Source organism: Anomaloglossus baeobatrachus, chromosome 6 (genome assembly GCF_048569485.1).
Source record: "Anomaloglossus baeobatrachus isolate aAnoBae1 chromosome 6, aAnoBae1.hap1, whole genome shotgun sequence".
NCBI classification, from domain to species: domain Eukaryota; kingdom Metazoa; phylum Chordata; class Amphibia; order Anura; family Aromobatidae; genus Anomaloglossus; species Anomaloglossus baeobatrachus.
In genome coordinates this window covers 548,150,476-548,176,508 of record NC_134358.1, presented here as the reverse complement: position 1 = coordinate 548,176,508, position 26,033 = coordinate 548,150,476, and the positions used below count along the sequence as shown (strand labels likewise).

Here is a 26,033-nt window from a genome sequence, read left to right as displayed (position 1 = left end):
CACACACACACCAAGTTATTTTGGCTTAGGTGCCTTACCACTATGATATGCATGTGAACTGGCTTATAAGCCAATGTCTCTAAAACAACTATTAGCACCAATTGTAAGGGCAGATGATACTTGATTGCTGGGGATCTGGTTACTGAGAATCCCATTGATCCCTTGAATAGAAGAACCCTCTACAGATACCTGTTACTGATAGTTTGCATGACAGTCTGATCGACACCAACTTATCAGCCACGTCCATAATTTATCGGATCTAAGAGAACAGCCTCTTCTCACTGTACCAGCTGCTCATTTTTTGATTAGTCAGTCTCATGCATCATTAGGCTATGTGCGCACATGTGCGCTCTGCACCGCACCTAAAAGGTGCACTTCAGAGCGCAGCTGAAAAGCTCCGTTCTGAAGCGCATGGTGCCGGCAGAGAACGTGCGCTCTGCATGCAGCTCCTGCCATAGACAGAGCAGGGGCTGCCGGCAAAGCGCACGGAAGAAGTGACATGTCACTTCTTAGAACGCGCGCTTCGGGCAGCAGCCGAAGCGCTGCACTCTAAGACGCCACGTGCGCACAGCCCCTGCACAATCTCCATAGATTATGCAGGGGACGCAGGACGCATGCAGTTACGCTGCGCTACAGAGCGCAGCGTAACTGCATGAATTACGCACACGTGCGCACATAGCCTTACTGTTAAGCAAAAGAGCTGCAGAGGCCGTCCGGTAAGGTAAGAGGCCCTGCTCACACCTGCCGTCCAGCAGCCACAGATTACAGACATGGCTGATAGAATGGATCCTGCAAATCAATTCGCACCACTCCCAGTTACTTGGTATGTGAAAGTAGAAAAGTCCACACTCGGAACTGTGGGAGCCCAGTGTGTTATGACCGATCCTGTGCCTTATGTATCTGCCTTGTAGAAGAAAAAGGCAAATTACTAATTTTTTTTACGTCAAGAAAAAAAAAAAATAATCGTTGGGGCAAACTTGTTATGGGTGTAAAATGTGCAGCTTAGGCCTGTTTTTCACGTCAGTGAAAAACAGACGTTTTCTCACTGACGTATAAAAAAAACAAAAAAAAAACCCTGCATATGTCCCTCTATGCGCCGTGATTCACGGCACACGTGGGTTGTCCATGTGCAATCCATTATCTGTGATTGCACATGGAGAAAAACTCACCTGTTCCTGCAACTGCTGTCCGAGGTGCTGAACTCTTCAGCTCTGCTGTGTTTCCGGACGGCGCTGACCTCTGCTGCAGCAACTTCCGGGTTGGCTGTGGCTGCATACATGAATATGCAGCTAGTAATGTGCCGACTCTGAATCAGCAGCACTGGAGAAGGTGAGTTGAAAATGGTTTTTGTTTTTTTTATTTTCAATGTCCGTGTTTTTCTGGTACATATTTCACAGACCACACCATAGTGTGGTCCGTGGGAAATCAGTGATGCAAAAAAAAAACGGACATGTCTCTGACAATCACAGACACGCGTGTACGCCGCATGGAGACACAGTCAGTGAACTGATGTGTGCGCACACCCATTGATTATAATGGGTCTTCGTATGTCTGTGATTCTGGTACGTATAAAAACTAGCACATACGTACCAGAATCACTGTCATCTGAAACAGGCCTTAAAGGGAATAATATTTTAATACTGAAACTAGCAGCATAGATGACTCCTGTCTTGTAGTCATCTCACCGGCCAGTGCTGAGAAATCAAGTTTTGAAGCCATCTGCAAATCTTCCTGCATTGGGCATGTCACTAGTCTGAGTGCACTGACACGCCCCAAATGCACTTCCAGGCTAATTTGCATATGGGTTAAAAGCTTCAATTTTCAGTTTCAGCAGCAAAAATAGTCATGACTGTTTCCCAATTATGGAAGAATTATGGAAAAATGCTGACTCAGAACAGATTTTTCAAAAGTGAAATTGAGGGGTCTGGCAGCTTTGGGTACATACGCTCTCCTAGGAATAAGCCAGTCACCCCAGTAATGACTATTAGAAGGGTCCCAAATCCTCTGGTGTCATGTGCACTTTTATGACATATGACTGTACTTTGCCTGACCACAATTTTGAAAGGGAGGAGGAACCCCCATTATTTTGATGTGTGTGTGGTCTGTAGGTTGGACCCCCAGCAATACTGTACCAAATAATGATCTTAACATTATCCCTTAAAAATGCTCCAATCTCTGGCCTGTCTTGTGTGTGAATCTCGGGACATACCGGGAGCTGTAGTGTCTAAACAGCTGAGGAGTGCCATGTTGCAGACCTTTGCTGCGGAGCTGGAGAACCCGCTCAGTACCTGCTGTCCATCCTCTAGGCCCAGTTTCTCCGCCAGCTGTCTGTTGAGCTCCACCACGGTGTAGTCTGTGACTCTGCTGCGATTCTCCATCCAGCCAAGATAGACCGGCTGCTCCTCCCATGTCACCTCTACAGCGCCGCCCTGGAGGAAACATTATATGCTGCAATCAGTGGTCTGTGTGTCATCCTGAACCAATTATTTTTGTTAAAACAGAGTCCAAAATGGTGTAAAAATAAAACTCCGAACCTAACATACCCCGACAACAACTGCCGGTGTCACCCACTGGTCTTTTGTATCATGTGACCACTGTGGCCTTAATGGTCCATCCGAGTAGGAAGGAGAACAGACTCATAGACTGGATGGACTGTCACAGCTGCAGCATGACATCCACCACTACAAAGGAACCATAGAGACCGCCGGAGGGGACTCAGGCAGGAGTGGAAAACATCAAGTACACCGCTGCAAAAGAGACCGCCGGAGGGGACTCAGGCAGGAGTGGAAAACATCAAGTACACTGCCGCAAAAGAGACCGCCGGAGGGGACTCAGGCAGAAGTGGAAAACATCAAGTACACCGCCGCAAAAGAGACTGCCGGAGGGGGCTCGGGCAGGAGTGGAAAACATTAGTACACCGCCGCAAAAGAGACCGCCGGAGGGGGCTCAGGCAGGAGTGGAAAACATTAGTACACCGCCGCAAAAGAGACCAACGAGGGAAGGAGAGGATCAAGTATGCAAGTTTATGGGTTTTTTTTGTTTTTTTATGACAATCTAGTAGCAGACAATCCCTATAATATGTAACAAAAACTAAAAAACAGTCAAAATACATTTTGATGATCAATTCTTAAAGGATAACAAATATTTTAACAAAAAAACTTAAAAGATATATTACAGCTACCATACAATAGTGGTGATTGACCGGAGCCTGGAGACCCCTACAGATCACTTACAGGAAGGGGCAGAAGTGATCTACTTATACAGAGGAGTCCGATTCAATATTTGTTTTGTTTCTTTAAAGGGAACCTGTCACCAGATTTTTCCCTACTAAACCAAAAATATCCCCTTCTGCAGCTCCTGGGCTGCGTTCTAGGGAGGTGCACCTTGTTGCTGGCCCCTTTTTCAGACCTCCAAAACAACTTTATAAAATATTACCTTTTCGTATGCAAATTAGTTTGGTTGGCCAGATGGGCGGGCTCTATTTCGCCTTCTATCCCCCCTCCTGCCGCTGTTCGCCGTCCCCCAGTCTTGATTTACACGGATGACTACGGCCCCGTCATCCTCCACGCTGATGCCGAAGTCTCGCGCAGTTAGAAGAGGCCACTATCACGGGCCTGAGCAGAAACTATCCCTCTCACGCGCCGGTGATGTAGTTGCGCAGGCTCGAGATTATGGGTGGGTACTAGGATGACGCTGGTGAGGTCATGCACAGTGCCGCCCATAATATCGAGCCTGCGCAAATACATCACCGGCGCGCGCGAGGGATCGTTTCTACTCAGGCCCGCGATAGTGGCCTCTGCTAACTGCTCCTGCACGAGACTTCGGCATCAGCGTGGAGGATGACGGGGTCGTCGTCATCCGTGCAAATCAAGTTTGGGGGACGGCGAACAGCAGCAGGAGGGGGGGGGGGAGAACAATGGAGAAATAGAGCCCGCCCATCTGGTCACCCAAAGTAATTTGCATACGAAAAGGTAATAATTTTATAAAGTTGTTTTAAAGGTCTGAAAAGGGGAGTCAGCAAAAAGGTGCACCTTCATAGAATGCAGCCCAGGAGCTTCAGAAGGGGATATTTTTGGTTTAATAGGGAAAAATCTGGTGACAGGTTCCCTTTAAGTCACTTATTTTTTGTAGTAAATTCTTCAAAGTGGCGCAGGTGATTCATGAATTTTTTTTTAAAAAAAAAAGTAAATTAAAATACTCTGTCATTAAAAAAAAGTTAAGGTTCAGAAAGTCACATGTTACTGGAAAATGTAAAAAAAAAAAAAAAATTGTGAATATCCATAAAATCACTTTGGGGCAGGGGAGTGCAGTACAATTGTGCAAAAGATGTTGAAAGTTTACAAATAAAATCAATTGATGGAAAAGTAGGACACATCTGGAAAATCTAAATCTAAAATCTCAAAATGACGAACATGAAAAAAAGAACAAAACGCTCGAACGAGTGGTAAATAGACTTCAAAAACTATGTAAGGTAAGTTAAAAAAAAAAAAAAAAAAGCGCAACTGAAAAAACATGCAAAAACTAGAGGAAAAAAACCCCTATTCTGAACCTGTACCATTTGGATTTCCAGGCTAAGCAGAAACATTTTTCTTAATAAAACAAAAAATTCTAAATGTTAACTTTTTTTAATGTATTTTTGGGACTTTTTATGCGTGTAAGGTGATGAATCATACTCTAATTTTTTTTTTTTTTTTATTAAGTGAAAACGCTGACGATTTGCAGCCATTTTTAATGCATCTTTTTTATCCTTTACATTGATGTCTATTGTAAAACATTGAGCGGAAAACTGAAAAATGGACGGATCCCTTCTGTAATCCGCTTGGTGTTTTTGGAAGCTAAGGCTATTTTCACACATCAGTTTTTTGGCATCAGGCACAGTCCGGCGTGTGCCTGATGCAACGGATCCGGCGCAGAATATGCAAAAACAGATGCGCCGCATCCTTTTATTTTTTTACGGATTCGGTATACCAGATCCGTCAAAAAACGGATCGGTTTTTGCATCCGTTTCGTCTTTTTTTTTTTTTTGCTGGATCCATTTTTTACAATAAATTGAAGCATGCTCAGTTTAAAAAAACGAATCCGGTGGCCGCATCCGTTTTTTGCCACATTACGCTAGATTCCGGCATCCATAGGCTTCCATTGTAAATTGCGCCGGATCCAGCACAATGCATTTTTTTGTCAGACACAAAAAACGTTACAAGACACGTTCCATCCGGCCGCCGCATTAGCCAATTACGACGGATCCGGTAAAAGCCGGATGCAACGCAAGGCCATCAGGCACTAATACAAATCAATGGGGATAAAACGGATCAGGCACCGGATCCGTTTTTTTCTGAATTGTGCCTGATGGTAAAAAACTGATGTGTGAAAGTAGCCTAAAGATGCTCAAAACTCTGAACTTCTTCATAGCGAGTGATTCCATAGGAAGAATCTTTCAAGCCATTTGTCAGCAATGTTTCAGTTATTTATAGGAGCGGATCCAAAACGAAAAAACGTAGTGTGAACGTAGCCTAAGGATCCAGGAGGTTGGACATCCTAGATATACAGCATCATCCCTTTAATGGGATTTTGCAATCCTCACCAGCCATTTGATTAAAAAAATGAATCCGCTAATGAGTCTGGATCTCCCTATGCCAACATCACGCCTATCATGAGCCCTAAATCCTACAAGAGCTGATGCAGAAGCCTCCCCTCCCCCAGTCTGGGCTCCTGGCACCACAATTACTCATTAACACCGCTTCACCTGGAGCAAAGGTTTTATTAGCGCGGACGGTTACGCTGCAGATCTCACGTACACGTGTAGGTGACAATATGTGAGTACAGGAAAAGAAGATACTATTTAAAACATGTGCAGAGCAATCTCTGAGCAGTGCCAAAGGGGATTCAATCTCTAAAGAGCCTGGCTGCTAGAAATCAATGGGGAGCGGGGGGCGGAGTGGGGGTCCTGAGATCTCAGGTACACATGTAGGTGACAATCTGTGCATACAGGAAGAGAAGATAATACTTAAAGGACATGTGCAGAGCAATCTGAGCAGTGCCAAAGGGGCTCCAAGCTCTATACAGAGACAGGCTGCTAGAATCAATGGGGGTCTCAGATATCATGTATTTGTGACATAGGGGGGACCTCCAGCTGTTGTAAAACTACAACTCCCAGCATGCCCTGAGAGCAGGATGCTGGGAGCTGTCATTTTGCAGCAGTTGGAGACGGTCAGAGGCACCTGTCTGTATAGACAGGACACTTTACGGCTGAGCTGGGGTGCAGGGGCCCCTATACCTTAGTGCACTGCCCGCAGCGGTCGGCAGGGGACGCTCTCACCTGTTCCAGGCGCAGCTGAGCCCTGAGCTCCGGTGCCAGGCGCAGGAACGCATCCTTGGCGCCGGTGAACGTCACGGTGACAGCCGCAGCCCCCGTTATCCCCCCTCCCAGCATTCCCCACAGTGGCTGCAGATCACAACATCATCTCCACTGTGCAGAGTGCTGGGAACACTCTGCCGCTGGGACACAGCATTATACCGCTACATGGGGGGAAACCGCTCACATGTGTCATTCAAAAGCGCCTTTACTAAGAATAAAACTCCGGACATGATCAGCCCTAGATTATTGTATTTTACAAAATATGAATACACAAATTATCATATAATTGTATGTCATAATGTTTTTAAGTATAAAAAACAAAAATTGTATCCCCCCCCTCAGTACTTTGCATGTTGGTTGCTTCCGACCAATCAAAGTTGTAGCTGCTATTTCCGGATACTTAGCTAACACGTGACTTGTAGAGCGTGCAAGAGTGTAAATACACGTGTCCCTTTCCTGTTAAACAAGTCTATTCCGCAGCGGCCATCTTTCCGAAGACCAAAGCTTAGGCAATTCAGTGCTTGGCTTCAAGATAATGGTTCCTGCGTAGGCAGACAGCGCAGTGATGCTGGTCAGTGATAGGACTGGAAGCAGCCTGGAGAGTCTGTTTTGGAAGAAAAAAATGACGGATCCCCGTGTGCAACTACAAGTGCATCCGCACCACGAACAGCGGAAGATCTGCGCCTCCCGAGCAAAGTACCGTGATGGACGGAAGCCGAGAGCAGTCAAAGTACGTGGCGTTAGCGCTAAATGTCACTCTTCATTTATTGTCTGACTAAAAGCAAAGAGGACAGTAGGGACCTGGTACATGTAGTCCTACAACACCTGGAAAGTGGTGATACAAAGACTACGGTAGTAATAACAGTGAGTGCAGCTCTGGAGTATAATGCATGATGTAACTCAGGATCAGTAATGTATGTACACAGTGAATGCACCAGCAGAATAGTGAGTGCAGCTCTGGAGTATAATGCATGATGTAACTCAGGATCAGTAATGTATGTACACAGTGAATGCACCAGCAGAATAGTGAGTGCAGCTCTGGAGTATAATACAGGAGGTAACTCAGGATCAGTACAGGATCAGTAATGTAATGTATGTACACCGTGACTGCACCAGCAGAATAGTGAGCACAGCTCTGGAGGATAATACAGGAGGTAACTCAGGATCAGTACAGGATCACTAATGTATGTACACAGTGACTGCACCAGCAGAATAGTGAGTGCAGCTCTGGAGGATAATACAGGAGGTAACTCAGGATCAGTAATGTAATGTATGTACACAGTGACTGCACCAGCAGAATAGTGAGTGCAGCTCTGGAGTATAATACAGGAGGTAACTCAGGATCAGTGCAGGATCAGTAATGTAATGGTATGTACACAGTGACTGCACCAGCAGAATAGTGAGTGCAGCTCTGGAGCATAACACAGGAGGTAACTCAGGATCAGTACAGGATAAGTAATGAAATGTCCTCCTCTTTACAAACGTGAGTACACCCCTGACATTTTTGTAAATATTTTATTATATCTTGTCATGGAACAACACTGCAGATCTGACCCTGTGATACAATGTGCAGTGTCAGTATACGGGTTGTATAACAGTGTAAAATTGGTGTCCTCTAAATAAGGCTAAGTTCACATTTCTGCTAAAATGTATCAGTTGAAATCCGCTGCTATGGTAAACAACGGAATCCGTTTAGCGATTTCCGTTGTGTCCCATAGACTTGCATTAGTGGCGGATTGCGACTGATGACCCTGCGTTGCGTCCACTGCGTCGCGGTCCGTCGTTTTTTGACTGACCGCCGGGCGGGGAGCAATGCAGAATGTAACGTTTTTCGGGCCGTCGAAAACAACGCACCGCGCAGGAATCTGTCGCCATCCATCACACTTGCAATGTATGTCTATGGTGCTGGATTCCGTCGTAATCCGTCTTACGACAGAATCCAGCCCTGGATTACGTCGTGCTCTACTGAGCATGCCCAGCATGTTTGGCACGCCCACTGGGCCTGTCCCAAACAGATCATGACTGATCCGTCAAAAAACGGACGCACAGCGGATGTAACGGACGCAACGGATCCGTTTTTTCACTGGATTCCAGTGAAAGGAATCCTGTGAAAAACACATCCATTGCATCAGTTGACATCTAAAAAACAACTGATCCGTTGCTGACGGACCTGACGGATTGAAAACAACGGAAGTGTGAACTTAGCCTAACTCAACACAGTCATTAATTGTAAACTGCTAACAACAAAGTGAGTATATCCCGAGGTGTAAATGACCAAATTGTGCCTAAAGTGTGACTGTTTTGTGTGGCCACCATTATTTTCCAGCACTTGCTTATCTCTCTTGGGCATGGAGGTCACTAGAGCTTCACAGGATCCTCTTCCATCCTCCATGATGACGGAGCTGGTAGATGTTAGAGACCTTGCGCTCCTCCACCTTCCATTTACAAGGGCTGGAGAAGAGCAAGCGCAGTAGGGTCTTACCTGGTAAACCCAGGGAGATCACAATAGAATCAGGCTCACCTTATTGGGTTGTGAGAAGTCACATGTAGAAGAGAGCAGCTGCCGCAGCCCCACCGGGAGGTTGTGCCAATGTTCCAGAAGAGAAGGGGTTAATGCCGTGCTCCTGCAAGGAATCCATTTAGTTAATTTAAAAATGCATTGTTTATTCAGTCCACGTGTTTCAGAGATCAGGTCTCCTTCATCAGGACAGAAAAATCAACACCTTTCATTTGAGGAAGCTCCACAGATGCTCTATAGGGTTTACGTCTGGAGACGCTTGGCCAGTCCAGTTAGTTTACTCTCAGTTTCATTAGTGAGGCAGAGGTCATCTTGGAGGTGTTTGAGGTCATTATGTTGGAATATGAAGGGTGGAGATCATGCGTTTCTTCAGTATGTCACAGGACATGTAGGCATTCATGGTTCCCTTAATGACCTGTAGCTCCCCACAGCCAGCAGCAATCATGTAGCCCTAAACCATGACCCTCCACCACCATGCCTGATTGTAGGCAGCACACACTTGTCTTTGTTTTCCTCACCTGGTGTGTGCCACACATGCTTGACACCATCTGAACTAAATAAGTTCCTCTTAGTCTCATCAGATCACAGGATGGTTCCAGTAATCCATGTCCTTAGTCCACTTGCAAACGGCATACTTTGTCGTGCATCATCTTTAGAAGAGGCTTCCTTCTGGGATGACAGCCATGCAGACCAATGCAGTGTGTGGCATATGGTCTGAGCGCTGACTGTCTGACCCCCCACCCCTGTAACTTCTGCAGCAATCCTACATCTATTGTGAAAAGACGACCTCTGGATATAACGCTGAGCACATGCACTCACCTTCTGTGGTCAACCTTGGCGAGGCCTGTTCTGAGTGGATTCTGTCTTGTTATACCGTTGTATGGTCTTGGCCACCATGCTCCAGCTCAGTATCAAGGTGGTGACAATCTTCTTATGGCCTCGGCCATCTATATCTAGAGCAACAATTATTTTTTTTTTTTTTTTTGATCCTCAGAAAATTTTTTGCTATGCCCCTCATTCACACCTGAGACCTGGTAACACTAATGAGTCACGTGACACCGGGGAGGCAAAATGGCTAATAGGGCACAATTTGGCCATTTTCACTTACTTTTGGATCCAGCGGTTTAGACATTAATGGCTGTGTGCTGAGTTATTTAGAGGACACCACATTTAGATTCTTATACAGGCTGCACACTGACACTGTACATTGTATCACAGGCTCAGATCTACAGTGCTGTCCCAGGAAAAGATATAATAAAATATTTACAGAAATGTGAGGGGTGTACTCACTTATGTGATATACTCTATGATAATATGTTTGGGTGGGTTTCCATATTGCTCAGTATCTTGTCACTTGCTCTGTCATCTGTAGGTTTACACGATTAATCTGGAGTCTCGGTATTTGCTGGTGCAGGGGGTCCCGGCCATCGGTGTCATGAAGGAACTGATCGAGCAGTTTGCACTTTTTGGAGTAATAGAAGAATACAATCCGCTGGATGAATACCCGGCCGAGCAGTTCACAGAGGTCTACCTCATTAAATTCCAGCGGTTGCAGAGCGCACGGTGAGGCCCCTACCTGGCAGAGACCCCCCCATGTTACCGATAGAGGCTCTACTGCAGGGATGGGCGACCTCAGAGAGGTGGAGATCCACTGTTGTACATTTTAGTACTTTGTACCGAGTTGTGATGGGGCTATGGGGGGGGGGATGGTAAGTTATTGGGGTGTCTTATAATACATTTGTTCCATAGTCCTACCCCCGAATGGAAAAAGGGCTGCTTAGATGGTTCCTCTGTGAACAGACAAGTGCCATAACCACTTCATAGGGCGCCACACTCTCTCTTTAGACTCATTGGGAGAGACGGAAACCATGGTGTACGCTGCTGCCGCAAAGAGGCTGACATTAGACAACAAAAAAGTGATCTCCTCCCCAGCAGGGTACAACCACCGACCGGCACAAAGCCAATCCGCTGTAGCTTAGTGTCAGTAGGAGGCAGACACAGGTCCGTTTTCTCAGACCCGGTTCCACCTTATCATGTTGCGTGTTGTTAACCATTTCCATTTTATCTGTCAGGTTCAGCCTTTGACTACGGGCACCAAGGTGTAACTGTTCACCCTGCTTTCCCACCTTTAGAGAACAATGGGATCTGATCCATAGTGTATCCTCTCTAGTCTGTCCGGCAGGACCCTGCCCCCCCCTAACACATCAAGAGTGTCTTGGGCCACCTGGAGGGTCTTAGCCACCCATACCCAACCCGATTGTCCACCATAGCGAGATGGCATCGGGGGGAAGACTGGTCCATCCCTAGAGTCCCTTTCCTGGCATCTTACAGCCGTCTCACCTTCTGTAATGCTTGATCTGGACAAGTATCATTAGTCCCCCCCTCCATCCCCTTTCCATATGGTCAGTGAAGGTACCCCACATTTCTAACTGGATACACACTTGCCTTGGCCCCCTTAGTTTCTCTCCCGTAGCCCCTCTCAGAATACAGGATGGCTGAGCGACCGGTCTGTGGTTTTAATGTGATGGTCCCCTTCGGCTTTGCGGTCGACATCTTGAAACATCTAGACCCCAGCTTCCTTGGGGCTTACTTCCTCAAACCACGTCCCCCATTGGCGTCCCACGCGCGTTGTACTTGTTTCCTTTCCCAGCTCCGTCCACCTCTCATGGCATACAATTGCGGCTCCCTTTTTTCCTGGTCTATCACCTCGCTCCTTGCAGCCAGCCTGTCACAGCTAAGGATACTGTCTGTGCGTGATTTTTCAAGCTTTGCCTCCTCCACCCTTTCTGGTGCCATCTTCTGTGGCTACAGACGTGGGGCTCCACCGCTCATCGCACTCCTGCTGTTCCCTGCCTCAGACTTCTGGATCTGTACTCCAGCTTCAGGAACCAGGGTAGGATCTGTCCTCATGGTGCATATTCACACTAGCACTCTCCCCCATCCTCGCCTCTGCCTAACCCCATCCATCATACTACATTTTGCCTGTTCTTCCTGTAATAAAAAGATGCCCTCAGGTCAAAGCTTGTGCCTCTCTCTCCCTCGGCTGCAGTTCTCCCACAATGCAGACCCCACAGGAACCCCTCGCTGCCCAGGATATGAGCATACCGTATCCTCCTGAATGGGTCGTCACACTGTTGCAGTCTAACTTTGACCTCTTCCAGATCCCTATCTCCCTGTACGTCTTCCAGGATGGTCTCACGCTCCCCTTGTCAGATCTCCAGGCTGCGCAGGGTTCCGCTCATAACTCTTAAGTCGGATTCGGACCTCCATTCCGAACATGCCTCTAAGCTTTAGGACATGATGATCAGCCTTCTTCTTTTAGCTGTTAATCAGATCCTCTACGTTAAAGAGGAGGACTCAACGCCAGCAGTTGTGATGACCCTTCTCATGGATGTTCCATGGAAACTTCCAGACCTCCTGTCCCAGGGTCCTCTCTTCCACCAAAATTCAGTCTCTCAGTTTAACGTTACGGCTCTTGAAGCCGCAATCCCAAGGGACACAGGGTTTTCACTACAGGTCCTTCCGTCAATGATCAAAGCGAGAAAACCCTCCTTTCCAGGGTTTATCACCGAACTTGGAAGGCCTTTTTTTTGTTGGTGCGAGTCTAACCAAATCTCTTCCAGGTTCTTCTCCCTCCTTTCATTCCTGTCCTATATATTTTTTTTTTTTATCCGGTCTGTCAATTGGCTCCCGCAAGGGACTCTGCTCTTTCCATCTTATTTGCAAAGGTATCTTGCCTCCCGTTCTCAGGTCAAGAGGTCACCCACTCAGTTCCTCCTTACCAACCTCCTGTGAACCCTTGGGACCTCAACCTGGTTTTGAGTGTTTTACAAGGTCCCCCTTTGACCCTATTCTGGAAGTTGCCCCCTCCTTTCTCTCTTGGAAGGTTACCTTTCTGGAAGTGATCACTTCCATCTGACGTGTTTCAGAGTTGGCGTCTCCCTCCTGTCATTTCCACTCTTTCCTGGTTTTACCATCAGGACAAGGTGGTCCTGTAACAGCGTGTCCCTCCCCCACCTGTGCTCATGGTGTAATAGTCTGTCACTCCTTGACTGCCCTGTCTGGCCTACTTCTGGTGGTAGATTGTTTGTTCTTCTCAGCATGGGACTCATCCAATCCACAACTTGGTAGACAGAATAGAGCCAGGACGTCTAGAATCCTTTCATGTATCAAATGTAGAGGGGGAGATGGGCCCTTCTGCCCACCTAAGGGCTGATCCCAGGAGAAGAGAACAATGAGACCCATGTTAGTCAGTTAGTTGGATCTCGGCTGGAGAAGGACTTGAATCCATAGCTGAGGCTAGCTCCTAGTGCCTGTGTATGGACTGTTACAGATTGGATATCAGTGGCCACGTGGGATTGTGTTTTGTTCTTCACCCTGTTGGACTCAAGGAACTCATATAAGGACCATTGCCATATTTTCCCTTGCGTCAGAATACCGGGAGGCGCCCCTGGATCTGTTGTTTTGTTGTGGACTCCTTGCAGACTTTAAGGATTTATATTCATGTTTGGTGCTTTATTTTTGTGGTTCCAATAAAGGCCTTTGGATTGTTCCTTGGCCTGGCGTACCTTACTGCTCTGTCGCATTCCCAGTCACAGGTCCTTCATCCGGAAGGTAGTTTCTTCCTTCAACATCAACAAGGACATTTTGCCTTTCCCCTTCTTACCCTTGGGAAGACTCCCTCCACAAGTTGGACCTCGTTAGAGTCTTGCATCTCTACTGCCCTAAGGCCAGTGTCCCACTTGCGATTACCGCGCGTATATCTTGCGCGAGTTTCACGGTGCAACACCCATCACGGACTCACACGCTTCTCACAGGAGCGGGCCGGCTGCATAGAGATGCATGCAGACTACCCACTCCTGTGAGCAGAGTGTGAGCCCGTGACGGGTGTTGCACCGTGAAACTCGTGCAAGATATACGCGCGGTAATCGCAAGTGGCACACCGGCCTAAAACAGTTTCATTCAGACGCTCTAATTCTGTGTTTGTGATTTCGGAACTTGGGGTTCCGGTATATTGAGATCACCTTGACATTGGTTTCCGGGCACACATGCATTGGCCAATACATAAGCTAAATATATATTTATTTATTTTTACCAAATATTCCTATAGCAGTAACGCAGTACCAGAATTCCCCTATTCATTGTTAGCATTCTAGAGTGGAGCTGTATGTATTTTGTAGTTATTTTGTGATTTCGGAAGGTCATCGTAGAGGATTTCCAGCTTCCAAAGCCAGTATTGCTCGCAGGATCCGCCCTGCCATCCTGGAATCATATTGCGTAAAGGACAAGCAGTCTCCAACAGGGGTCAAGGCCCACTCCACCCGTGCAGTGGGGGCTTCCTGGCAGGACAACATCAAGCCTCCATATCGCAACTTTGCAAACCTGCTAAATGGTTGCCTGTTCGCACCTTTTCCAGGTTCTACTGAGTACACACTTATGCTTCGTCAGATGCGGTTGTAGGTAGGAAGGTCCTGCAGGCAGCAGTGGCCCGGATCTTGACCTAATCCGAGCATTCATCCTTCTCCTTGTACCCCACCATTGGGACTGCCTTTGGACATCCGATTGTTTCCTGTGTCCCCCAATGAAGCGAAAGCGAAAAGAGGATTTTGGGTACTCACCGTAAAATCTCTTTCTTGAAGCCTTCATTGGGGGACACAGCACCCGCCCTTATATAAAGTTTGGTTGTTTTGGATCTATGTTGCTCTCAGCCTCGTTCTTACTTTACGGTTGCTTCTCCTACGGCTTTCTCACTAACTGATTAGCTTTGTGCCAGTCAGTGGGTACACCCTGCTGGGGAGGAGCTAACTTTTTTTGTTGCCTATTGTTGGTCTCCTAGTGCAGCAGCATACACCATTGGTAGACACCGGAAACCATAGAAGGCTCCCAGAAAAAAAGCTTTTATGGTGAGTACCCCAAATCCTCTTTTATCGTACAGCGACTATCCCTTTAAGAACCAGGCATCACTGGTCACATCAAGGATTAAGCATTCCTATCTGTGAGCAACTTCATGAATGTTCATCACAAGTTACAGTCCTGGGTTTCCAAAAGTTGGGACTATATCCTCCTTTTTTAGGATCTGCAATCCTCGGGATTATTTAAAGAAATCCGTCACTTCCTTTTTCCCTTTTCTTCCCCCAGTGCAGCTTGTATGGGAATTCTGCAACATGGCCACTGTTCTCAAGATAGATACGAATACAATTAGTGGGACCGTATCTACTATACTATACAGTATATATGTGAGATGGAAACACCCCTTTTAATTCCATGGCTTCTCTCTTTACTCTTTAGAATCGCCAAACAGAGATTAGATGAAATCAGTTTCTTCGGAGGAATTATTCATGTCTGCTATGCCCCGGAGTTTGAGGGCGTTCAAGAGACGAGAGAAAAACTTCAAGATAGAAGACGATATGTGGCGAGAGCAACGAATGATAGAGGTCTGTTATATTCTGTCTTGTTGGTGCAGTATTATAGTAGTTATATTCTTGTACATAGGGGGCAGTATTATAGTAGTTATTTCTCTATCGCTTTCATTGGGGGACACAGGACCATGGGTGTATGCTGCTGTGACTAGGAGGCTGACACTAAGTAGACATAAAAAAGGTTAGCTCCTCCCTAGCAGTGTACACCCTGAGCCGGAGGCGGATCTATGCCAGTTTTTTGCTTAGTGTCGTAGGAGGCTGAAGTGGGCCCATATCTCTGTGGGCCAACCTCAGCCTAGGCTATTCCTTTTTTCCGTTTTTTTTCCATTTTTGCCATGGATTGACCCAGGCAAGCGTGGTTCACAGAGATCACGCAGCTCATCAGGCACCCCATGGTAGCTTCCAGATCGTCTGAGCTTCCTGTCGCAAAGTACTCTTTTCCATCAAGATTCAGGGGTTCTCGATTTGACCACATGGCTGTGGAACCATGGCTACTAGCCCAGGCAAGCTTTATCCCACAGGTGATGCAGACTATGGTCAGCTCTCAGAAGTCTCCGTCTTCAAACATATACTACCGCACCGGAGAGGCCTTCTTCAAGAGTGTGAGGTCAACATCATCTCTTCTCCACTGGATCTGTCACTCCCAGTGTTACGGGCCTTCCTACAGTCAGGCTTACAGGCGGGTCTCTCGCCAGCAACCTTCAAAGGGCAGGTGTCAGCTCTATCTGTCTTTTCCAGAGAAATCGTGCATCTCGGCCGCAAATCAGGACGTTCATCCAAGGAGTCGTCCATCTGGCACCGCTAGATCGTTCCCCGCTAGAGCCATGGGACCTCCAGCTGGCTCTAGGGTCTCTTCAACTAGCCCCCGTTCGATCCTCAATCTCACGCCTATCTGGGAAGGTGGCTTTGTTGAGGGCAGTCACTTCAATCAGAGGAAGGTCTGCTCCATAAGCCATCTCATGCGGGTCATTTTTTTTCTTATTTTTTTCACCAAGACGAGATTGTTCGGCACCCGTCTCAGGTTCTTTTCCTACCGGATGTGGTGTCTGAATGAGGTGATGGTGGCTCCATCCTTCGGTCCAGCCTCCATTCGATCCTTGGAGAGGCCACGGCTTTCACCGGATCTAGTGCGAGCTCGGAGGAGCTACGTTTCGAGATCTGCGCCCCTCTGCATCTTGGACGGCCTATTCGCACTGTTTACTGAACCCAGTAGGGGCATGCCGGCGTCCAAGGCTTCCACTGCAAGTTGGATCAGGTCGACCATATCATAGGCCTACAGGATTAGAGTCAGGTTTTCTCCGAGGGGTGTAAAAGCCTTTCCACCTGTGCAATTGAGGCGTCTAGGACAATCAGACGCCAGGCGTCAGCCAAGCAAGTCTCAAGAGCTGACGCGTAGTCAAGCTTTTCATACTTTCTCCAGGGTTTCCAGGATACAGCAAGCGGCTGTCGCTCTCCTATGATAAGCCGGTATACTTTTGCACCGAGCATTCTTACAGAGTCTCTTTCGATATATTTTGAATCTGTATGATTACTCCTGTACCCACCCAGGGACTGCTTTTGGACGTCCCATGGTCCTGTGTCCACCAATGAAAGCGATAGAGAAAGAAGGATTTTTGTGTACTCACCGTAAAATCTCTTTCTCTGAGTCTTCATTGGGGGACACAGCACCCACCCTGTTGGGATATTGGATTGCTCTTAATTGCCGGATGTTACTGCTTCTTATATATATATATATATATATATATATATATATATATATATATATATATATATATATATATATATATATATATATATATATATATATATATATATATATATATATATATATATATATATATATATATATATTACAGTTAGGTCCAGAAATATTTGGACAGTGACACAATTTTGGCGAGTTGGGCTCTGCATGCCACCACATTGGATTTGAAATGAAACCTCTACAACAGAATTCAAGTGCAGATTGTAACGTTTAATTTGAAGGTTTGAACAAAAATATCTGATAGAAATTGTAGGAATTGTCACATTTCTTTACAAACACTCCACATTTTAGGAGGTCAAAAGTAATTGGACAAATAAACCAAACCCAAACAAAATATTTTTATTTTCAACATTTTGTTGCGAATCCTTTGGAGGCAATCACTGCCTTAAGTCTGGAACCCATGGACATCACCAAACGCTGGGTTTTGCTACTCCAAGCATGTCTGCTATCTCTCTGATGGATTTTTTCTTTTTTTTTCAGCCTCAGGATGTTCTGCTTCACCTCAATTGAGAGTTCCTTAGACCGCATGTTGTCTGGTCACAGCAACAGCTTCCAAATGCAAAACCACACACCTGTAATCAACCCCAGACCTTTTAACTACTTATTGATTACAGGTTAACGAGGGAGACGCCTTCAGAGTTAATTGCAGCCCTTAGAGTCCCTTGTCCAATTACTTTTGGTCCCTTGAAAAAGAGGAGGCTATGCATTACAGAGCTATGATTCCTAAACCCTTTCTCCGATTTGGATGTGAAAACTCTCATATTGCAGCTGGGAGTGTGCACTTTCAGCCCATATTATATATATAATTGTATTTCTGAACATGTTTTTGTAAACGGCTAAAATAACAAAACTTGTGGCACTGTCCAAATATTTCTGGCCCTGACTATATATATATATATATATATATATATATATATATATATATATATATATATATATATATATATATATATATATATATTATATATATATAGGGAGGGATAGATTTATATACAGTATAGTTTTAAATAAGATACTGTGTGTTTCTTGTTATCACCTTAATTAGTTATGGTTGTTCAGCTTTCTCCTACTACTGCTTGTACACTAAACTGGCATAGATCCGCCTCCGGCTCAGGGTGTACACTGCTAGGGAGGAGCTAACCTTTTTTTATGTCTACTTAGTGTCAGCCTCCTAGTCACAGCAGCATACACCCATGGTCCTGTGTCCCCCAATGAAGACTCAGAGAAAGAGATTTTACGGTGAGTACACAAAAATCCTTCTATTCTTGTACATAGGAGCAGTATTATAGTAGTTATATTCTTGTACATAGGGGCAGTATTATAGTAGTTATATTCTTGTACATAGGGGCAGTATCATAGTAGTTATATTCTTGTACATAGGGGCAGTATTATAGTAGTTATATTCTTGTATATAGGGGCAGTATTATAGTAGTTATATTCTTGTATATAGGGGGCAGTATTATAGTAGTTATATTCTTGTACATAGGGGGCAGTATTATAGTAGTTATATTCTTGTATATAGGGGCAGTATTATAGTAGTTATATTCTTGTATATAGGGGGCAGTATTATAGTAGTTATATTCTTGTACATAGGAGCAGTATTATAGTAGTTATATTCTTGTACATAGGGGCAGTATTATAGTAGTTATATTCTTGTACATAGGAGCAGTATTATAGTAGTTTTATTCTTGTACATAGGGGCAGTATTATAGTAGTTATATTCTTGTACATAGGGGCAGTATTATAGTAGTTATATTCTTGTACATAGGGGCAGTATTATAGTAGTTATATTCTTGTACATAGGGGCAGTATTATAGTAGTTATATTCTTGTACATAGGGGCAGTATTATAGTAGTTATATTCTTGTACATAGGGGCAGTATTATAGTAGTTATATTCTTGTACATAGGAGCAGTATTATAGTAGTTATATACTTGTACATAGGAGCAGTATTATAGTAGTTATATACTTGTACATAGGAGCAGTATTATAGTAGTTATATACTTGTACATAGGGGGCAGTATTATAGTAGTTATATTCTTGTACATAGGAGCAGTATTATAGTAGTTATATTCTTGTACATAGGGGGCAGTATTATAGTAGTTATATTCTTGTACATAGGGGCAGTATTATAGTAGTTATATTCTTGTACATAGGGGGCAGTATTATAGTAGTTATATTCTTGTACATAGGAGCAGTATTATAGTAGTTATATACTTGTACATAGGAGCAGTATTATAGTAGTTATATACTTGTACATAGGGGGCAGTATTATAGTAGTTATATTCTTGTACATAGGAGCAGTATTATAGTAGTTATATTCTTGTACATAGGGGGCAGTATTATAGTAGTTATATTCTTGTACATAGGGGCAGTATTATAGTAGTTATATTCTTGTACATAGGGGCAGTGTTATAGTAGTTATATTCTTGTACATAGGGGGCAGTGTTATAGTAGTTATATTCTTGTACATAGGGGGCAGTATTATAGTAGTTATATTCTTGTACATAGGAGCAGTATTATAGTAGTTATATTCTTGTACATAGGGGACAGTATTATAGTAGTTATATTCTTGTACATAGGGGGCAGTATTATAGTAATTCTTGTACATAGGGGGCAGTATTATAGTAGTTATATTCTTGTACATAGGGGACAGTATTATAGTTATATTCTTGTACATAGGGGGCAGTATTATAGTAGTTATATTCTTGTACATAGGAGCAGTATTATAGTAGTTATATTCTTGTACATAGGGGCAGTGTTATAGTAGTTATATTCTTGTACATAGGGGGCAGTGTTATAGTAGTTATATTCTTGTACATAGGGGGCAGTATTATAGTAGTTATATTCTTGTACATAGGAGCAGTATTATAGTAGTTATATTCTTGTACATAGGGGACAGTATTATAGTAGTTATATTCTTGTACATAGGGGGCAGTATTATAGTAATTCTTGTACATAGGGGGCAGTATTATAGTAGTTATATTCTTGTACATAGGGGACAGTATTATAGTTATATTCTTGTACATAGGGGGCAGTATTATAGTAGTTATATTCTTGTACATAGGAGCAGTATTATAGTAGTTATATTCTTGTACATAGGGGCAGTATCATAGTAGTTATATTCTTGTACATAGGGGCAGTATTATAGTAGTTATATTCTTGTACATAGAGAGCAGTATTATAGTAGTTATATTCTTGTACATAGGGGCAGTATCATAGTAGTTATATTCTTGTACATAGGGGCAGTATTATAGTAGTTATATTCTTGTACATAGGGGCAGTATTATAGTAGTTATATTCTTGTACATAAGGGCAGTATTATAGTAGTTATATTCTTGTACATAGGGAGCAGTATTATAGTAGTTATATTCTTGTACATAGGGGGCAGTATTATAGTAGTTCTTGTACATAGGGGGCAGTATTATAGTAGTTATATTCTTGTACATAGGGGGCAGTATTATAGTAGTTATATTCTTGTACATAGGAGGCAGTATTATAGTAGTTATATTTTTGTACATAGGAGCAGTATTATAGTAGTTATATTCTTGTACATAGGAGCAGTATTATAGTAGTTATATTCTTGTACATAGGGGCAGTATTATAATAGTTATTTCTTTGTCGCTCCATTGGGAGACCCAGACAATTGGGTGTATAGCTTCTGCCTCCGGAGGCCACACAAAGTATTACACTTTAAAAAGTGTAACCCCTCCCCTCTGCTATACACCCTCCCGTGCATCACGGGCTCATCAGTTTTTATGCTTTGTGTTGAAGGAGGCACACATGCACACAATGCTCCACATTTTAGTCAGCAGCAGCTGCTGATTATATCGGATGGAAGAAAAGAGGGCCCCTAACAGGGCCCCCAGCATGCTCCCTTCTCACCCCACTCTGAGTCGGCGGTGTTGTTAAGGTTGAGGTACCCATTGCGGGTACACAGGCAGGAGCCACATGCCGTTTTCCTTCCCCATCCCTTAGGGGCTCTGGGGAAGTGGGATCCTAACCGGTCATCCAGCCACTGGGACCGGGCTCCCTCCGCAGCCCCTGGGGGAATCTGCTGGACAGGAGACGGAGTATCGTCAGGGACATGGCCCTGCATCTACAGGTACTCTGTGTCCCCGTTGGGACGGTGCATGAAGCACCTTGGCCTCAGACGCAGCTGCGACTGCGGTGTGGATTTTTCGTCTGGGACTACCGCGCCGACCGTGCCTGTTTGTCGGCCGCAGTTTATACTTTAGTCCCCGGCTTTTGCGGCCTAGTGTGTTAAACTCCCGCCCCTGAGCCTGCCAGTTAGGGAAAAAGGCGGGACGGTCGGTATGATGCCGACAGTGAGGGCTGGAGCACACTTCGCTGTCCTCCGCCCCCCTCACTGATCTCTATGGGCCACCAGGTTCCCGCACTTTTGCGGTTCCGCCCACGGCTCTCTCCTCCCCTCAGAACGCCGGCAGCCATTGTTATAATTCTGCCGGTGGAGGATCTCAGAATCTGCAAAGGTTTCCCACTGCTCTGGGAGAGGGGGATCCTAACTGGTCGCCATGCAGGGACCGGGCTCCATCCGCAGCCCCTGGGGGATTCTGACGGACAGGAGACTGGACATCATCAGGGACAGAGCCCTGCATCATAAGGTACTCTGTGTCCCCTGAGGGACGGTGCATGCAGCATCTGTGTTACAAATGCCGCAGCGGTTGCTGAGTGGTTTGTGAGACTGGGACTATCGCGCCGACCGCGCCATGTTTGCCGGCCGCGTTTTTAAATTTAGTCCCCGGCTCTTGCGGCCTAGTGCCATATACTCCCGTTCTCGGGCCTGCCAGTCAGGGGTAACGACGGGACGGCCGACTGGACGTCGGCAGGGAGGGCTGGAGCATACGTTGGTATCCTCCTTCCCCCTCACTGAGCACTGTGGGGCACCAGTTTTCAGGTGCTGACCCCCCTTCGTGCCGCAGTGTATATATGTTTATTTATATGGTATATGATCTCACTGTTCGGCAGCATTATTTGCCTTTGGCTGTATACCCTCACTGATTACTCTGCGGACGACATGCTGTTGTCTGCTCTTAAAGAGTAAGGGTGCCAAGGTACTGGCTTATTTCTTCGGCGCTCCATTGGGAGACCCAGACGATTGGGTGTATAGCACTGCCTCCGGAGGCCACACAAAGCAATTACACTAAAAAGTGTAAGGCCCCTCCCCTTCTGGCTATACACCCCCAGTGGGATCACTGGCTCACCAGTTTTCTGCTTTGTGCGAAGGAGGTCAGACATCCACGCATAGCTCCACTGTTTAGTCAGCAGTAGCTGCTGACTATGTCGGATGGAAGAAAAGAGGGCCCATACTAGGGCCCCCAGCATGCTCCCTTCTTACCCCACTTGCGGTTTGTAAGGTTGAGGTACCTATTGCTGGTACGGAGGCTGGAGCCCACATGCTGTTTTTCCTTCCCCATCCCCCTGAGGGGCTCTGCGGAAGTGGGATCTTACCGGCCCCCAAGCCCTGAGGCCGGGCTCCATCCACAGACCCATTGAACCTGCTGGATACGGAGCTGGGTACCGTTCAGGGACAAGGCCCTGCAACTTTCAGGTACTCTGTGTCCCCGTACAGACAGGCACACACACGCCAGACTTGCTGGGTGTGTTAGTGCGCCGGGGACAGTAGCGTTGCACGCTGGGTTTGAGTCACAGCAGTTGGGCTGGGTGACTTCAGGTGATGGGAACTACCGCGCCGGCCACTCTTGGAGCGGCGGCGCGGATGGGACTTGTAGTGCGCCGGGGACTTAGCGCCGACCGCGCTTTTACGGCGGCGGCGCTTTTAACTTTAGTCCCCGGCTTTTGGGCCTAGCTCCGCTTCGTTCCCGCCCCCTCCCTGTCAATCAGGGAAAGGGAGAGACGCTGTGTAATCGGCAGCGCCGAGGGCTGGAGCCTTATTTACATGCTCCAGCCCTCTCACTAGGCACAGTGGGATGCAGTTTCCCGCTTTTGGTCTGAGCACGCCCAGGGCCCGCCCCCCCCTCCACAGGACGCCGGCAGCCATTCCTTACATGCAGTCTGGCTGGAGGACGGACACAGGCTCTGGGAGACCCAGACTAGGGATTTCTGGCGACCACACACCCGCGTTTGGCGGGCGGTAAGCAGCACAGTAGTGCTGGCCCCACTAGTGCCACAGTGTGTATTGTATTTCTGTACCAGTTATATATATATACTGCACTGTTCGGTCGCTTCTTGGCTGTATACCCTATATTGCTCTGAGGAGACAACAACATGTCATCCACAAAACGCAAGGGTGCCAAGGCAAGGGCTGCATACACTGCTTGTACAGCATGTGGGGCTAATCTACCAGCAGGCTCCAACGACTCTCATTGTGTGCAATGTTCAGTCCCAGTGGCACTTCGTCAGCCAGAGCCTATGGTGGTGGTAGCCCAGGCAGAGTCGCCTGTGAACCCTGCCCCGGTGACGGGGACAGAATTTGCAGTTTTTGCTGATAAAATGTCTGTGACTATGACAAAAATCCTGGAAACCTTGCAGTCCAGGCCAGTTGCTCAGACCATGGACACTGCTGTGTCTATGTTCCCCGGTCCCCCTCAGTTGGATCTAATCCGTAATTCAAGGGGGTCCCAGGCATCACAGGCTGAGGGCTCTGACTCCGATGACAGTCCCAGTCCGCCTAAGCGAGCTCGCTGGGAGAGACCCTCCACGTCATCACGCGGGTCAGGGTCTCAGAGAGAAGGGTCTCTAGATGATGAGACAGAGGTGGGTGATCAGGAGTCTTGTCCTGACGCCGCACTCAATTTGGATACGCCAGATGGTGACGCCATGGTAAATGACCTTATAGCGGCCATCAATAGGCTGTTGGATATTTCTCCCCCAGCCCCTTCAGCAGAGGAGGCAGCTGCTAAGCAGGAGAAATTCCATTTCCTGTATCCCAAGCGTAAATTGAGTACTTTTCTGGACCACTCTGACTTCAGAGAATCCATCCAGAAACACAATACTTATCCGGACAAGCGTTTTTCTAAACGCCTTAAGGATACACGTTATCCCTTTCCCCCTGACGTGGTCAAACGCTGGACCCAGTGTCCAAAAGTGGACCCTCCAATATCCAAGCTTGCAGCTAGATCCATAGTTGCAGTGGAGGATGGGGCTTCACTTAAAGATGCCAATGACAGACAGATGGACCTTTGGTTGAAATCTGTCTATGAAGCTATCGGCGCGTCGTTTGCACCAGCATTCGCGGCCGTGTGGGCGCTCCAAGCTATTTCAGCTGGTCTGGCACAGGTGGACTCTCTCATTCGTCCAGCAGTGCCGCAAGTGGCGTCCTTAACTACGCAAATGTCTGCGTTTGCGACCTACGCTATCAATGCGGTACTGGACTCTACGAGCCGTACCTCCATGGCATCCGCCAACTCTGTAGTTTTGCGCAGAGCCTTGTGGTTAAAAGAATGGAAAGCAGATTCTGCTTCTAAAAAATGTTTAACCAGCTTGCCATTATCTGGAGACAGACTGTTTGGTGAGCAATTGGCGGAAATCATCAAACAGTCCAAAGGTAAGGACTCTTCCTTACCCCAGCCCAGATCAAACAAACCTCAACAGAGGAAGTGGCAGTCAAAGTTTCGGTCCTTTCGAGGCTCGGGCAAGCCCCAATTCTCCTCGTCCAAAGGGACTCAGAAGGAGCAAAGGAGCTCAGATTCCTGGCGGGCTCACTCACGCCCCAAGAAAGCAACCGGAGGTGCCGCTTCCAAAGCGGCTGCCTCATGACTTTCGGCCGCCTCCCTCCGCATCCTCGGTCGGTGGCAGGCTCTCCCGCTTTTGCGACATTTGGCTGCCACAGGTCAAAGACCGGTGGGTAACAGACATTTTGTCTCACGGGTACAGGATAGAGTTCGGTTCTCGTCCTCCGCCTCGGTTCTTCAGAACTTCCCCACATCCCGACCGAGCAGATGCCCTTCTGCAGGCGGTGCACTCTCTAAGAGCAGAAGGAGTGGTGGTCCCTGTTCCTCTTCGGGAACAAGGACAAGGTTTTTACTCCAATCTCTTTGTGGTGCCAAAAAAGGACGGCTCATTCCGTCCTGTTCTGGACCTAAAACTGCTCAACAAGCATGTGAACGCCAGGAAGTTCCGGATGGAATCCCTCCGCTCAGTCATTGCCTCAATGTCTCAAGGAGATTTCCTTGCATCAATAGACATCAAGGATGCTTATCTCCACGTGCCGATTGCTACAGAGCACCAACGCTTTCTACGCTTCGTGATAGGAGACGAACACTTTCAGTTCGTAGCCCTGCTATTTCGTCTGGCGACAGCCCCACGGGTGTTCACCAAGGTCATGGCGGCAGTGGTAGCAGTCTTGCACTCTCAGGGACACTCTGTGATCCCTTACTTGGACGATCTACTTGTCAAGGCACCCTCTCAAGAGGCATGCCAAATCAGCCTGAATGTTGCACTGGAGACTCTCCAGACGTTCGGGTGGATCATCAACTTCTCAAAGTCAAATCTGTCACCGACCCAATCACTAACGTATCTTGGCATGGAGTTTCATACTCTCTCAGCGATAGTGAAGCTTCCGCTGGACAAGCAGCGGTCATTACAGACAGGGGTGCAGTCTCTCCTTCAAGGTCAGTCGCACCCCTTAAGGCGCCTCATGCCCTTCCTAGGGAAGATGGTGGCAGCAATGGAGGCAGTCCCGTTCGCGCAGTTTCATCTGCGCCCACTTCAATGGGACATTCTCCGCCAGTGGGACGGCAAGACAACTTCCCTGGCCAGGAAAGTTTCCCTTTCTCAGACGGCCAAGGACTCTCTGCAATGGTGGCTTCTTCCCACCTCGTTATCACAGGGAAGATCCTTCCTACCCCCATCCTGGGCAGTGGTCACGGCAGACGCGAGTCTGTCAGGGTGGGGAGCAGTTTTTCTCCACCACAGGGCTCAGGGTACGTGGACTCAGCAGGAGTCCACCCTTCAGATCAATGTTCTGGAAATCAGGGCAGTGTATCTGGCCCTACTA

At 46.7% G+C, this 26,033-nt stretch overlaps 2 protein-coding genes across 4 annotated transcripts in view; one reads left to right on the top strand and one right to left on the bottom strand.

Moving 5' to 3' along the window:
• Positions 1-6,458, bottom strand: part of PEX1 (peroxisomal biogenesis factor 1) — a 95,044-nt gene extending 88,586 nt beyond the window's left edge. For both annotated transcript variants that reach the window (XM_075315653.1, XM_075315654.1), the window contains exons 1-2: positions 6,317-6,458; positions 2,289-2,429 (exon numbers count right to left, since the gene is read on the bottom strand). In XM_075315653.1, the coding sequence (XP_075171768.1) occupies positions 2,289-2,429; positions 6,317-6,430 (255 nt within the window). In that variant the 5' untranslated portion in view covers positions 6,431-6,458. The remainder of the gene's footprint in view (positions 1-2,288; positions 2,430-6,316) is intronic.
• RBM48 (RNA binding motif protein 48) overlaps positions 1-26,033 on the top strand; it is a 115,167-nt gene that overhangs the window by 77,921 nt on the left and 11,213 nt on the right. The window contains exons 2-4 of one of the 2 annotated variants that reach the window (XM_075315655.1): positions 6,836-7,085; positions 10,246-10,436; positions 15,162-15,307. In XM_075315655.1, the coding sequence (XP_075171770.1) occupies positions 6,921-7,085; positions 10,246-10,436; positions 15,162-15,307 (502 nt within the window). In that variant the 5' untranslated portion in view covers positions 6,836-6,920. Of the gene's footprint in view, positions 1-6,832; positions 7,086-10,245; positions 10,437-15,161; positions 15,308-26,033 lie in introns of those variants that run through there. The other variant, XM_075315656.1, reaches the window with a different exon arrangement.